A 14,580-nucleotide genomic window follows, 5' to 3' on the forward strand; every position below is an offset into this window, starting at 1 on the left:
ACTATTCTTGAAGTATACTAAGGCAGCCAAATTATTTGGAGTCTGATCTTTAGTCATCATATCAGTGTAAATTTTTTGCATGTCATGCAGCCAACTGAAGTACTTACTTTTCAATCACAATAAATCTTGTAATGGAGATGTGTTGCTACAACAGCATATTTTTAAAAAAAACCTGATCTATTATATAAACAGTACTTTGAATCTTGTCAAGATCTTCATTTCTTTCAAAGGTGAACATGCTGAGATTCATATCTGCATCTAGGAACAATAATTTATTAAATATGTTAGAGTATTATATAGGCCGCAATTTTATTAATGGAGGCAGGTTGAGTGCAGGACAGCTGGTTTCCGGCTTCCAGTCCCGCCCCAGCTGCATCCGCTCCACAGATGTGATTTTGCCTTGATTGACCTTGTTAAGCCCGCCCTGTGGGCTTGCCAGCCAATTAACAGGAAGCGGGTCTGATGACGTCATTTGATGACACGTCTTCTGCCGGTTTCCTTAAAGGGACCACGCATAATTATTTTGTCAGTTGGTTTCTCAGTGTTTGACAGCATTGAGGTGCTGAAAACACTGACAATCACTGCACAAAGGTGACCTCTTGCACCCAGGCTCTCCAATGACTCCCTCCATCGGCTGGAATAGATGGCAGCTGCAGGTGAGGTGACAGAAGCGATCTGTCACTGGTGAGAGAGGTTCTCCCAATGAGGTGGCACTGGACATGGATTTAAAAATTTGTAAAGAAATCTGTAAATGTATTAAAAATGCAGTCCCCAACATTTTTTTTTGCTCTGAAACTCACCATGTGCAACATTGGATACTTCACACCACTTCTGCAGCTGTCATCATCCCACAAACATTACAGCAGACTCACAACACGCCACACTTACCTGGCGTGATGTCCGGATGTCGGTAAACCCACCCCAGAAGCGGTAAAATCCAAAAACAGGCTGAAAACTATGGCAAGTACCTGTTAATAGGCAGGTAATTGCCCTTAATCCACTTCCCGCTGCTAGGTGTTGGGTCCATTCGCAAATCGGAGACCAGACACTTGGGAAAGCTGTTTGGAGGCAGTTTGATGGTGGATCGGAACCCGCCGTCAATCAAAGCTAATTTAACTTCTGACCCGCCTCCAAACCCGCCCTCTGAACGCCGGCAAAATCGCGGCCAATGAATCTACAGCACAGCAATACACCATTCAGTCCAACTGGTCTATGCAAGTGTTTATACTCCACACGAGCTTCCTCGCATGCTAATTACCTCTTTCCCACCCTGCTCCTGTATCCCTTTCTTTCCTTCTCCCTGATATATACATCAAGCCTCCCCTTAAATGCTGTCTGCTTCAATCACTCCATGTGGCCACAAATTCCACATTATCACCACTCTATATTTATTTTTTTTTAATGTTTTTTATTTTATCTGTTAGTGGCTATCTTGTATTTATGCCCCCTTGTTATGGACTCACCCGCAAGTTTCCCCACATCCACCCAATTGAACCCCTTCATAATTTATAAGACTTCTGTCAGGTCTCCTCTTAGTCTTCCCTGCCAGAGAAAAGAAACCCAGACTGCTCAATCTTTCCCGATTGTTGCATCCTCTCAATTCTGGTAACAGCCCTGTAATTTTCTTCTGCATTTGCTCCAGTGCTTATATATTATTTTTGTAGTATGCAGACCAGAACTGCACACAGTACTCCCAAGTATGGTCTAACAGAGGTTCTATATAAATTTAACATTGCCCTGTGGCGGATCGCCACCTAAACGGGCGCAATCCACTTTTCCGTCCGTGGACAATAAATCGGGCACCTTGCCTTTAAGAAGCATGCTGCCTTTAAGGCATGACAAAGGAGCGGGCGTCGCCCTCAGTGTGTACTCAAAAGCACGGGTGTCGCCCTCAGTCGGTTTTCGGGTTTAGCAGAGAGAGGAGCTGGGGCAGCCATCTCTCAAGAGAATGTAATAAAAGCCATGTGTTACTCAGATCAGTTCGGCCTCCATTCGTGTTCCGCGGCAGCCGCAACATTGGTGACCCCGACGCTCAGAACGTATTCCGAGCACTGCAATGGCGGACACGAACGCAGTTTCCGTGAAACTGCCGGAGTTTTGGGAAAACCAGCCCGAAGCCTGGTTCCTCCAAGCTGAGTCCCGATTCCGGCTGCGACACATCACCACAGATGGGACGAAGTATGACTACCTCGTCGCATCACTCGGTAGCTCCACAGTCACGAAGGTCTGGATAGCGCTGCAGAACTCACCAGAGGAGGGCAAGTATGCACATCTTAAGGCCGCGCTCCTTAAAAAATTTATGACCTCGACATACCAGCGAAACTGCCGCCTCCTCGACCTTCCAGGCCTCGGTGACGCCTCACCGTCAGACCTCCTCTCCCACATGCTCTCACTCACCGACGAGAGCCCACCCGGGTCCCTCTTCCGCACGCTGTTCATCCGCCAGCTACCTCCCAGCATCCGCCCAGCGATCGTGGCGTCTGGCCTCACGGACCTAGAAGCCCTGGCCGACGAGGCCGACAAGCTGCTGTCCGCTCACTCCAGCCGCGACGTCGCTCCGGACCTGGCAGCCACAGCCTGGGCGCGCTCCTCACCGGCCACCACGTGGCCACAAGGCCCAGCCATGGGGCCCACGGGGCCTTCGCGCCCCACAAACCCAGGCTACTGTTACTACCACGCATGGTTCGGCGCCAGGGCACAACGGTGCACACCTCCCTGCTCCTTCAAGTCCGCCCCCGTACCAGCCCCCGCGATGGCTGTGGGCCACGCGGGCTCCCTGCTGTATGTCACGGATGACAAAACCGGCCGCCGGTTCCTGTGCGACACTGGAGCTCAGCACAGCATCATCCCGGCCTCCGCCCTCGACATCCAAAAGGGCGAACGAGGACAGGCGCTGGCTGCCGCTAACGGCTCGGACATCCGGACGTACGGCACCCGCACAGTCACCCTCGACCTCGCTGGTCGCCGCTACCGATGGGAGTTCATCACTGCCAAGGTACTCTCCCCTCTCATCGGCGCAGACTTCCTGTGCGCCCACGGCCTACTGGTAGACATCCCTCGACACCGCCTCGTGGACATGAACACCATGTCCCCCATCCTGGGCGCCATGGCCCCCCGTCAACCCGCCGACATGGCGTCACAGTGCCACGCCCGGGCCACGGATGACTACTCGGCACTCCTGGCCGAATTCCCGGCCCTCACCAACCCGACCTTCTCCGCGGAGGTCGCCAAACACGGGGTGGAACACTTCATCCCCACCACAGACCCCCCCAGTGTACGCCCACGCCCGCAGGCTGGACCCGGCCAAACTGGAGATCGCGCGGACAGAGTTTGCCACTATGGAACAGCTCGGCATCATCCGCCGCTCCAACAGTCCCTGGGCCTCCCCACTCCACATCGCCCCCAAACCAGGCAGGGGTTGGCGCCGCCTCAACGATGCCACCACCCCTGATCGGTACCCCGTGCCGCACATTCAGGACTTCTCGGCTAGACTGGCCGGCTGCTCAGTCTTTTCCAAAGTCGACCTGGTGCGCGGCTACCACCAAGTCCCCGTCCACCCCGCGGACGTCCCCAAGACGGCCGTAATCACCCCCTTCGGGCTTTTCGAGTTCCTGCGGATGCCCTTCGGCCTCAAAAAATGCGGCCCAGGCATTCCAACGGCTCATGGACTCGGTCCTTCGGGACCTGAAGTTCCTGTTCGTCTACCTGGACGACATCCTGGTAGCCAGTTCCTCCAAGCAGGAACACCTTCGCATCCTGTTCAGGCGCCTCAGCGACCACGGGCTCATCCTCAGCCCAGCCAAGTGCCAGTTCGGCCTGCACAAGATCGACTTCCTCGGCCACCACATCACCCATGCTGGGGCCATTCCCCTGCCTACCAAGGTGCAGGCGGTCCAGCAATTTCCCCGCCCCACCACCATCAAAGGACTCCAGGAGTTCCTCGGGATGGTGAATTTCTACAACCGCATCATCCCCAAAGCGGCGTCCCTCATGAGGCCCCTGTATGAAGCCCTCCGGGGCAGGAACGGCAAGATGGTGGTCGAATGGACGGCAGACGTATCAGCCGCCTTCAACTCCACCAAGACCGCGCTCGTCGACGCTACCCTGCTCGCGCACCCACGGCCCAATGCCAGAGTAGCGCTCACCACGGACGCCTCCGACCACGCGGTCGGCGCCGTGTACGAGCAGTGGGTCGACGGCGCCTGGCAACCACTTGCCTTCTTCAGCCGCCAACTACGCCCCCCGGAGGTCAAGTACAGCACCTTCGACCGCGAGCTCCTCGCGCTGTACCTGGCGGTCCGCCATTTTCAGTTTTTGCTGGAGGGCCACCCCTTCACTGCGTTTGTCGACCACAAACCCCTGACATTCGCAATGGCAAAGACAACCGACCCCTGGTCCGCCAGGCAGCAGCGCCAGCTCGCGGCAGTGTCCGAGTTCACCACGGACATCCAACACGTCTCCGGCCGAGACAACGTGGTAGCCGACTGCCTCTCCCGCCCCGCCATCCACGCCGCACACCTGGCAGTCGACTACGCTCAACTCGCAGCAGACCAGCTCACGGACCCTGATCTGCTCTCCGCACCTACCAACCTACCAGGGCTACGCCTGGCCGACGTCGCCTGCGGCCCGACCGCAGTCACGGTCAAGTGCGACATATCCCTATCTCAACCTCGGCCCGTCGTCCCAGCGTCCTGGCGCCGCCGGGTATTCGAGATTCTCCACAACCTCTCCCACCCCGGCGCCCGCGCATCCATCAAATTGGTAGCCAACCGCTTTGTCTGGCGCGGCCTTCGCAAGGATGTGGGTACTTGGGCCAACTCCTGCCTAGCCTGCCAACGGGCCAAGGTGCAGCAACACACGAAAGCACCCCTCGAGGAGTTCACCGTCCCTTCACGTAGATTCGACCACATCCACGTGGACATCGTCGGGCCCCTGCCGCCGTCGCAAGGCCACACGCACTTGCTGACGATCGTCGACCGCACCACGCGCTGGCCCGAGGCAATTCCACTGACCTCTACCACCACCGCCGACATCGCCAGAGCCTTCGTCAGCACCTGGGTCGCACGGTTCGGCGTCCCCTCCGACATGACGTTGGACAGAGGTCCGCAATTTACCTCTGAACTCTGGACCGCCATCGCACGCAATCTCGGGGTGACCATTCACCGCACCACAGCGTACCACCCCCAAGCCAACGGACTGTGTGAGCGGTTCCACAGATCCTTGAAGGCATCTCTTCGAGCCAGCCTCCAGGACGGCGCCTGGACCGACCGACTCCCGTGGGTCCTCCTCGGCCTGCGCTCCGCGGTTAAAGAAGACCTCCACGCATCGGCAGCAGAGCTCGTGTACGGCCAGCCGCTGCGCGTACCCGGCGAGTTCCTGCCCACCGCCACGACACCCTGGTCAGCCGACCAGCAACGCCACGACTTCGCCTCACCGGCGCTACAGTTCGCCCCGGTGCCCATTGCCCGGCATGGCGAATCCACCTCACACGTCCCGCTAAGCCTGCACCAGGCACGGTTCGTTTTCGTCCGGCACGATGCCCACCGCGGACCCCTTCAACCCCCGTACGACGGGCCCTACAAAGTGCTACAGGCTGGGGACAAATTTTTCGACCTACAAGTGGGCGACAGGACTGAAAAAGTGTCGGTTGACCGACTCAAGCCAGCACACTGAGCCCGGTGAGCAGGTCCCAGTAGCTCGTCCACCGCCACACGGCCGACCTGCTCTCAAGCCAGTACACCCGGCTGCTCCACGCCCGGCCGTTCCACGTCCACCGGCGTCCTACAAGAGCCGCTCCGGCCGGCCCATCAGACCGCCGCACCGTCTCGTCCACACCTCCTAAGCGGATTCTGGGGGGAGCTGTGTGGCGGATCGCCACCTAAACGGGCGCAATCCACTTTTCCGTCCATGGACAATAAATCGGGCACCTTGCCTTTAAGAAGCATGCTGCCTTTAAGGCATGACAAAGGAGCGGGCGTCGCCCTCAGTGTGTACTCAAAAGCGCGGGTGTCGCCCTCAGTCGGTTTTCGGGTTTAGCAGAGAGAGGAGCTGGGGCAGCCATCTCTCAAGAGAATGTAATAAAAGCCATGTGTTCCTCAGATCGGTTTGGCCTCCATTCGTGTTCCGCGGCAGCCGCAACAGCCCCCTAATTTTATATTCCAGATCTTTTTGCTCCTCTATCCCATTTAGCTTTTTTCTTCCAAGGAATAAGTGGCCTCCTTATTCCTCCAGCCAAAATGAATCATCTCACACTTTGCTATATTGAATTTTATTTGCCATTTACCTGCCCAGTCTGCAAGCTTGCTTATGTCTTCCCGTATTTTGGCGCAGTCCTCCACATTATTAGTTACAGTACCACCACCCTCCCAAAAAAAAATTGGTATTGTCTGCAAATTTCGACACCATACCTCCTATTTGAGTCCTAATCATTTATGTATATGGTGATCAACAGAAAGGAGCATGGATCCCTGCGGGAAACACTTCCTACTTTCTGCCAGTCCGAGAAACTTCCCTTAACTCTTACCCTCTGTTTTCATAAAAGTAGAATGCAGTGGAGTCTTAAGGTACTGAATTCAATATGTCAAAAATTTGAAGTAATGAGACTTAATGGATTTTCGTTTGGTGAAATCTTCTGATGGTGGTCTTTGTTCCTGGTGAAATGCAGAACCTAAGCTCGGTTTAATATACTGTACAATAATATGACTTAAGCTGATTTCAGTGTAAAATCAATTAAACATTGATCGCATTTCCTAACTGTGCTGTGCATGCAAGCTCAGACCAAGCTGAGGCTGGGATTTTCCAACCCAGCTGGAATGCAAGCTATGGATTGTAAATGAGTCACCGAGAATCCAGCTGATGCTGACCTCTCAAATGGCAAGCTGCCAAAGCTATTCTCCAGGGCAGAGACACTGCATAGTAGTAAAAGACTGGAAGGTTGTCACTACTGCCAGTTTCTCTTAATGGGCGGATAATTCATCATGTAATTTGCTTTAAAAATAATTTAATCTTCTCCCTGTGTTTTGGTTTGGGCAAAGTTAAATATGGTTTAAAAAAATCTAAAATTAGTGGAATTCAGTAGATATTGAAGAAAATTAATTTAGACAACCGAGTACTGTGTGCAGTTTTGTGTGCCCCGTTATAGTAAAGACATTAAAGCCATAGTGTAGTTTCACCAAAATGATGCCGGGGATGTTAATTATAGTTATGGGAAGAGACTTGAGATATTGGGACTTTTTCACTAGAGCAGAGAAGACTAAGAACGGATTTAATAGAATAATTTAAAAATTATGAAGGGTTTGATAGAGAGAAGTACTATTTCCTCTGACTGGAGATCATATAAAGAGGGATTGTAAATTTAGAATTATCATTAGGAGTGAGGAGATGTATTTCTTTACACAGAGGATTGTCAGTGCATGAAATACATTGCTATAGGAAGTCATTGAGGTAGAGACCATTGCATCTTTTAAAGGAAAATTGGAAAAATATTTGAAGCAGTTGATGATACAGGGATACTGCACAGCAAAATGAATAATAAGAGCTTTCTTTTAACCTCAGTTGGTTGCTGAAGAGATTTGATAATTTGCTATGAGTTATTGTTTTTAATGCATTTTTTGCTAAGTTGTATGTGTGATGTATGTAATCTAGTTTGATTTTCTCTTTCTGTAGCCATTTGGTGTGAACCAGCCTGGGCCATATATCATGTACACAACAGCAGATGCTAATGGATATCTGAAAAATGCATCAGGTGGGTGAAAGTTAAAATAGCACTTAGAGCGCTGGTCTAATGTAACTTTTATATATACAATTTATTTAAACTTAAGTAATTTTCTCACTGAAATAATTTTATTAATGCCATAGTGTAGAAAAAGGAAAAGAAATGAACAAAGATGAATTGAGCCAGTACTACCAATGATAACTCAATAAGTTATTGCATTTGAAACTGACAAAGATAGTCTATCAAAGAGCAGTCAAAAATGGTTTCTGAATAGCCCTTAATGAAGTGCAATCCTTAGGTTTTAGCAAACTACAGGGATTTACATTGCTTAACTTTATATTCAGTGTCAGATTTGGCCACTCTGGCTCAGCATGTTACTTAATATGTCTGAGAGTCTAGTGTCAGCAACTTTAATATTTTAGTAAGAAATACAAAACTTGGTTTCTGCCTTATCTTATATTGATACATCAATCATCGTAAACATGCAAGCGCCATACGTCCATGTTACTCACATCAGCACGCTAGATGGAACCTCTGGACGCCTGAGGTTGATCTCTGGTGTCCGAAGTCCAAGCTGCACCCACCAGGCCACCAGAGTACACCAACTTTTATACTTCTTCCACAACACGCTACTTTTGTCACAGGATATGATGTAACCACAGCACCGTGTGCTATATTCTTTGGAAAATGGTAGAAACTGGTTTTTTCAGGTTCTGTAGTTCATCTCTTGAGTGCAACTCTGCTGGACAGTAGGCCCCATCTCTTATTCAAGATAACTTCATCTTGTTTTTCTCAGTACTCTTCCACCATACTTCTGTATCCATTGTAACGCCCCCCCCCTTAACTATCTTAAACTTTAGTCATGTGATACAATTTGAGTCCATTGTCTACGTGAATACAATTAGTTCCTACACTAGTTGCCTTATCTTGCTCAGGCTGTTTATTCTGCAAAGTGATGTTTTAGGTGTGTGCTGTTCCCACTAAACTAGTTAATCCATGATGCTTTCTGCTCATGTCAAGATGCCCTAACATGGTCATTTTCTTCCAATTACCCCTAAAATCTACATTCAGCATTGTATCCTTATCACTGTTTCAAAATACAAATAGTTGAAATTCTTAAACTCAGCAATAATTTTGATAGTTTTCAGTTCATGTTCTGTAGATTTTGTTTGTCATACTCGTCCTGCTCTTTTGATAGATTAAATCAGCAACCTTCATGTAACAGTAAAACAAATGTGAATATCAATGTTCCTGACTTTAAGAGCATATTTCTTATTGGTGATCATCGCTAGTAAAAATTAGTTTTGGCATTCTGAAGAGATAAATCGGAAGACAATCCCATAGTAACATTCTCAGCTCTGAAATGGCCTGGTTTAAACGTCAGAATTCAGCATGGGGCATAGAACAGAGAAGGAATTGAAGTTGATTCAGAAGTAAATCCAGGAAGAGACAGTATTCTCTCTACATGTTACAAAAATATATTGGCACAGAAAACAAATATATAGCAATGTACAATTGTTATGGAGTTGCCACACAGACAAAGAAACTTAATTTACTTTAATTTGAATATACTGACCATTGGTACAGTTCTATTGGACATATAACAACTCCACAGTAATATGTACATCTGTAGTACTCAAAGACCCAGATATTGCAGTAATAACAGTGAGACTAGCAGTGCTCACCGTTATTATGGTGTAAATCGGATAGCAACTTCCGGCGCCGCACATACGCAGTTAAACGCGGAAATTAGGAAGTTGCTGTCCGAGTTACCCTGCTCCTCCACAAGTTTCGCTACACCGGTACTTCGCTGATAAACTTGGCATTGAAATACATGGAACAGTGTGAAGTTGCTGTACTTTCCCACTAGCTACCCATTAAACATGCCAGAAAAAATTAGGGCTTATCCATTCAAGTATAAGTGAATTTTTAATGCCATGATAAGTCTTATTTACTGCCAAACAACCTCTCTGGCATTGAAAATTTACTTCTACAAGTGTAGAGTCTCATTCCTTCAGATTTTAATTATTGTTGGAAATTTTATTAAAATTTTTTTTTTTAATTTTACTTTTTCTTTGTCTTTTTTTATCTCTCCCTCATCCTTCTTTCCCTCTCTTTATTTCGCTTTCTATACCTGATTTTACATTGAATTAAATATTCTAACTTGCACTTCCTGGTTTGGACTGTGTTTCTCGGTGAGGATTCTCCAATCTGATTGGTTGAGGAGACATGCTATTGCTTGCCCTATTCACACAGATCCCCAATCCCCTGTAGAGGCCGCCCCACTGTTTCAGACGCCCGATAGTAAGTTGCTGTTCAAAAGCCCACAAAAAGTCTGTGAGCAGCTGTAAACGTAATGAACGGAGAGCGCCGTTCGTTTGCCACTGACTACAAAATCTGTGCCAATATCTCACACAAAGCCTTTTCCTCGAGGGGCAGTCAAATTAGTTTAAAATTCAATGAAAGAGGAAGCATAGAGGTGAGCAGTGGATTTCCAATTTTATCCCACAAACGAGGGGAAAAAAATCAAAGTTTATAATTTACAAGTCATTAAAACCTGAGTGAACCCAGAAAGTGGTTAGCATTTGGAACTTGCAACCACATGCAGTAGTTGAGGAGAATAGTATAGATGCATTTAAGGGGAAGCTAGCTAAGTACATGAGAGAACAAGGAATAGAAGGGTATGCTAATAGGCTAGTATGGAACATAAACCCCGGCATAGACCAGTTGGGCCGAATGGCTTGTTCTTGGTCAGGGTGTTGTACATTGGCATGCCTCAATATTGTAAAGTGTATAACCTCAGAGAGCTGTATTCCATTACACTAACCAATGCACATAATAGTCAAACATTGAAAGCAACTGTACAGAAATCAATAGGCCATACCGTCCTGTCTGTAAAATTGAATGGACAGAATGGAGGTAGGAAGGTAGTGAAAGGCTCCACACTGCGCAATACGGGGCCTAACTCCTGTTTTAGGCGGCTGCCTAAAAGATCATCCAACCCAATTTTCAGGCATCCTTGGGGCGCAAGACATTGGTCCCCGAAATGGGCCCTTGTTGTGCCTCTTTTACTTCCTTAAACAAGGTCCAATTTTTACCCCATTAAATTTACTCCATTGAACTATTCCCATGTGCACAGCAAAATGGTCACAATTGTCAATCGATTCAGACTGTAGGGGGGGAATTTTGCCAGTCCTGGGGAGGTGGGTTTGGAGGCGGAACTGCCGGGAAAATGGCAGAAACTGGGAGCAGGTACCAAACCCGCTCCCAACCCACCTCTGTGCCATCTTCCCGGGAGGCGGGTCCCTGACTCGGGCAGGGACCCATCTCCTCAAGGCGGAAAGGGGATAGGTAGTTAACAGGAATTTAAGAGGCCTATCCCCATTTTACCAACACAAGTGCGGGCTTCCCGACGTCAGATACCCCGCCAGGGTCAGCGAGGCGAGCAGTGGGTCTGCGGGGGTGAGAGGGGTCGAAAAGTGCACTGTGGAGGTGAGTGATGGGTGCAAGTGTGGAGAGGTAAGTATGGAAGGTGAGTGAAAAGTGTTAGAAAAAGTTTCCTTACCTTTGTTTCTTCCTGCAGGCTTCAACCTTTGGGGATCCGGAGGCTCCTCATCTCCACGGCAGAGATGACAGAATGGCTGCTGCATTCTCCGATGCAACAGTCATCTGATTTCTGCTCAGGAAAGAGGTTTGGTGAGTCTTGAGTACAAGGACTCACCAAAGAACAGAGATTGTCAGTGTTTGACAGCTTCTCAAAGTTGTCAAACGATAACGTTCTCTGTCATCGGCTTTCCCTTAATTGGCCGGCTATAGGAGACTGGACAAGGGGAGATAAAAGAGTTGAGATAGGAAGAGTTAAGTTCCGTGGGGCAAGAACAGGCTGAAACGATGGGTCTACCAGGGCAGTCCTGTTTGTGGATCTTGGGAAGGAGGTAGAAGTGGGCTGTGCGGGGTTGAGGAACAAGTGTGCCGTTTGTAATCATGATGGTAGGAAATGATTAGGCTTTAGACTGAATTCAGTCCAGTTACTGTTTGTAGCTCAAATTTAACATATATGATTTATTTGCATGTATATGTACATACTTGCAGATACAATTTCATATTGGCCCATGGGGTACTCAGCCGTAAGCCCAATAGAAGTGCCGGTTTCGTGCATGCACTGCGCATGCGCGGGAAACCGACACTTCCGTTCCCCTGAAAGAAGGGGTTCAGAAGTCGAACGCGTGCGCAGGAGAGGCTGCGCGTGCGCATCGAACTTACGTTATTTTTGCAGGTTTTCCCGGGAGGGTAAGTCTCCAGAAGTTAGACATGTAAAAAGCAGTCGCAAGGCCTGCTTTTTACAAGGTAAGTGGTGAATTAATTAAAATTAAAACATTTTTTCCACAGGTTTATTATTTTTAAATACTTTAAAGAAAGGTCAGTTTATTTTTAGCCCTGTTAGAAAATGTAATTATTTTTTTCAAAAATTTAAATTATTGTTTAAAATAGTTACTTCATGTAATTTATAGTTTATTTTAAAAATGTGATTTTTAAAAATGTATTTGAAGATTTAGTGATGTTTTGGGGCTTATAGTATTTATAGGTTTGACAGGTCTTCCTGTCAAACTTATGAATGAAGCATTCCCTGCTACCATTGGCTCTCCATGGCCCACGTGATCCCAGGGGACGCATCGAACTAACTGCGCCCCTGGGAAACGCAAGCACTGCGCACCGGCAGTTGGTGGAGGCCCAGGATCGGAATCCCATGCGGGCCCACAGCTCAACGGCCAGCACGGTAGGTAAGTGCAGGTCAGAGGCTTGCACCCGCAGGAAGCCCCCGACCCGAATTTCTGGGCCAATGACACATCTACTAGTGGCCGACTCATGAACAGTGAGGCATAGAAGCAGATTGCATGTCCACTCTGTCAGCCAGGGAATGGTGTGTAGTACAGGAGAGCCTTTTAAAACCCCTTTATTTCTACTTCAACAATGCTGTTCCAGTACTCTGACCACACCTCTTAGCCCTCCTTTGCGTACATTATTTTTAGCATCTGGGCTACCTAGATCAACTCCATATAGTCAGCATAATTCCTGTACTAAAAACTGCCTGGAATAGCAAGTCTACTTCAACCTAGAGCCAGGAAAATGATTGCCACAGGCACCACAGCAATTCACAGGTGCTTTTAAAGATCTTTCTCCTACTATTGCTGTCTAAGCTCACCAGGATCTCACTACACCATGCTTCAGAACCTGATCCTGCTACTCAACCTTGCGATGTCCACTCATATGTTTGAGACTATCTTTCGTGGCCCATATGTTCCCCAGAATTGTTAATGGCCCTTCCTTGGGCATTGTCCCTTTCCATTTCAAATCTGCCATTTTCAACCCCTTTCTCCAAAAGCTCACCTTTAAGTCGATCCAACTACTGCCCATCCCTGCCTTTCCTCAACTTGTCATTGCCTCCTAGTTCCGTGCCCATGTACCTTGAACTTCTGTTCAAATATCTCCAATCCTGCTCACAGCACAAAGACTACCCTGGTCATGGTCACCATCAATATCATCTGTGACGACAACTGCAGCACTCTTTCCCTCTTTGTCCATCTCAATCTCTGCACTTCTCCATCCTTCTCTACTGCTTCTCCTTTGTGGTTCAGCTCTAGAGGAATACCTCATCTCCATCTCCATGCAGTCAGTGTATCTCCAATGCAGCTGGTGCTTCCACCCTGGTTGTCACATCAGCATTTCCTAAGTATCCATCATTGAACCCCCCTCCTCTTCCTCATTTACATGCTGTCCCTGGTGACCTCTTCCCTCTTAGTTTCCATATGTATGCTGACTATGCCCAACTCTATCTTTTCACCACATTCCTCAAACCCATGACCACCTCTGTCCTTTCAGACTAACTGCCTGACATTAATTTATGGGTGAGGCAGAATTTCCTCCAATTGAACATCAGGGAGACCAAAGTCATAATTCTTGGCCCCCATCAAATACTCCAGTCCCATGCAACTGACTTCAACCTTCTCCCTGGCTGCTGTCTCAATCTGAACCAGGCTGTGTGCAATATTTGCATCTTGTTTGATCCTGAGCGGAGCCTCAAACCCGACATCCTATTCATCACCAAGACCACTTTCTTTCACATTTGCTTATCAGCCATCTCAACATCACCCCTACCAATGCCAAAACAGTTATCCACTCCAGACTCTTTCTTCAATGCCCTCCTTGCTGGTCCTTCCTACCACCACCCTCCACAAGCTCTTAACTCCTCCAAAGCTCTTCCACCTGCATCCTAATCTGTACAGTCCCACTCACCCATTAGCCTTATTATGACACACTGTAGTTCCCTTTCCTCCAATGCATAAAGTCCTCAATCCCCAAGTACAAATTTCTCCACCGCCTCTCCCCACCCTATCTCTACACTTCTCCAGCCTTGCATAATCTCTGATCCTCTGACTCTTTGCATCACTAGCTCTCTCCACTACACCATTGTAAGAAGTCACACAACACCAGGTTATAGTCCAACAGTTTTATTTGAAATCACTTTTTTTTTTTACAGTCCAACAGTTTTATTTGAAATCACAAGCTTTCGGTGTGCTGCTCCTTCGTCAGGTGAAATGGAGAGATGCCTATAGACACAGATTATATAACATTGGTAGCAGAGCTTTCATAAGTCTCCGTTATATTCTCTAGAATTCCCTTCCTAACCCCACTGCCTTCTCTACCTCTTTGTCTCAGCTTTTAAGTCTTCTCAAAACCTAGCTCTCCAACCAAGTTTTTGGTCACTTCTCGTGTCTCCATTGGGAAATATACCCCATTATATCAAAATGGAAGCAAATCTCAAAGCAGTTCAACATGTCTTACTGTGGCAACTGTAAGATTTATAA

At 48.1% G+C, this 14,580-nt stretch overlaps 1 protein-coding gene across 1 annotated transcript in view; it reads left to right on the top strand.

Moving 5' to 3' along the window:
- Positions 1 to 14,580, top strand: part of itfg1 (integrin alpha FG-GAP repeat containing 1) — a 215,720-nt gene that overhangs the window by 171,036 nt on the left and 30,104 nt on the right. Inside the window, exon 14 of the mRNA XM_085991513.1 lies at positions 7,666 to 7,744. Coding sequence (XP_085847639.1) covers positions 7,666 to 7,744 — 79 coding nt within the window. The remainder of the gene's footprint in view (positions 1 to 7,665; positions 7,745 to 14,580) is intronic.

This window comes from Somniosus microcephalus, chromosome 6 (genome assembly GCF_052327205.1).
Source record: "Somniosus microcephalus isolate GS21.2 chromosome 6, FLI_Smic_1.0, whole genome shotgun sequence".
NCBI classification, from domain to species: Eukaryota; Metazoa; Chordata; class Chondrichthyes; order Squaliformes; family Somniosidae; genus Somniosus; species Somniosus microcephalus.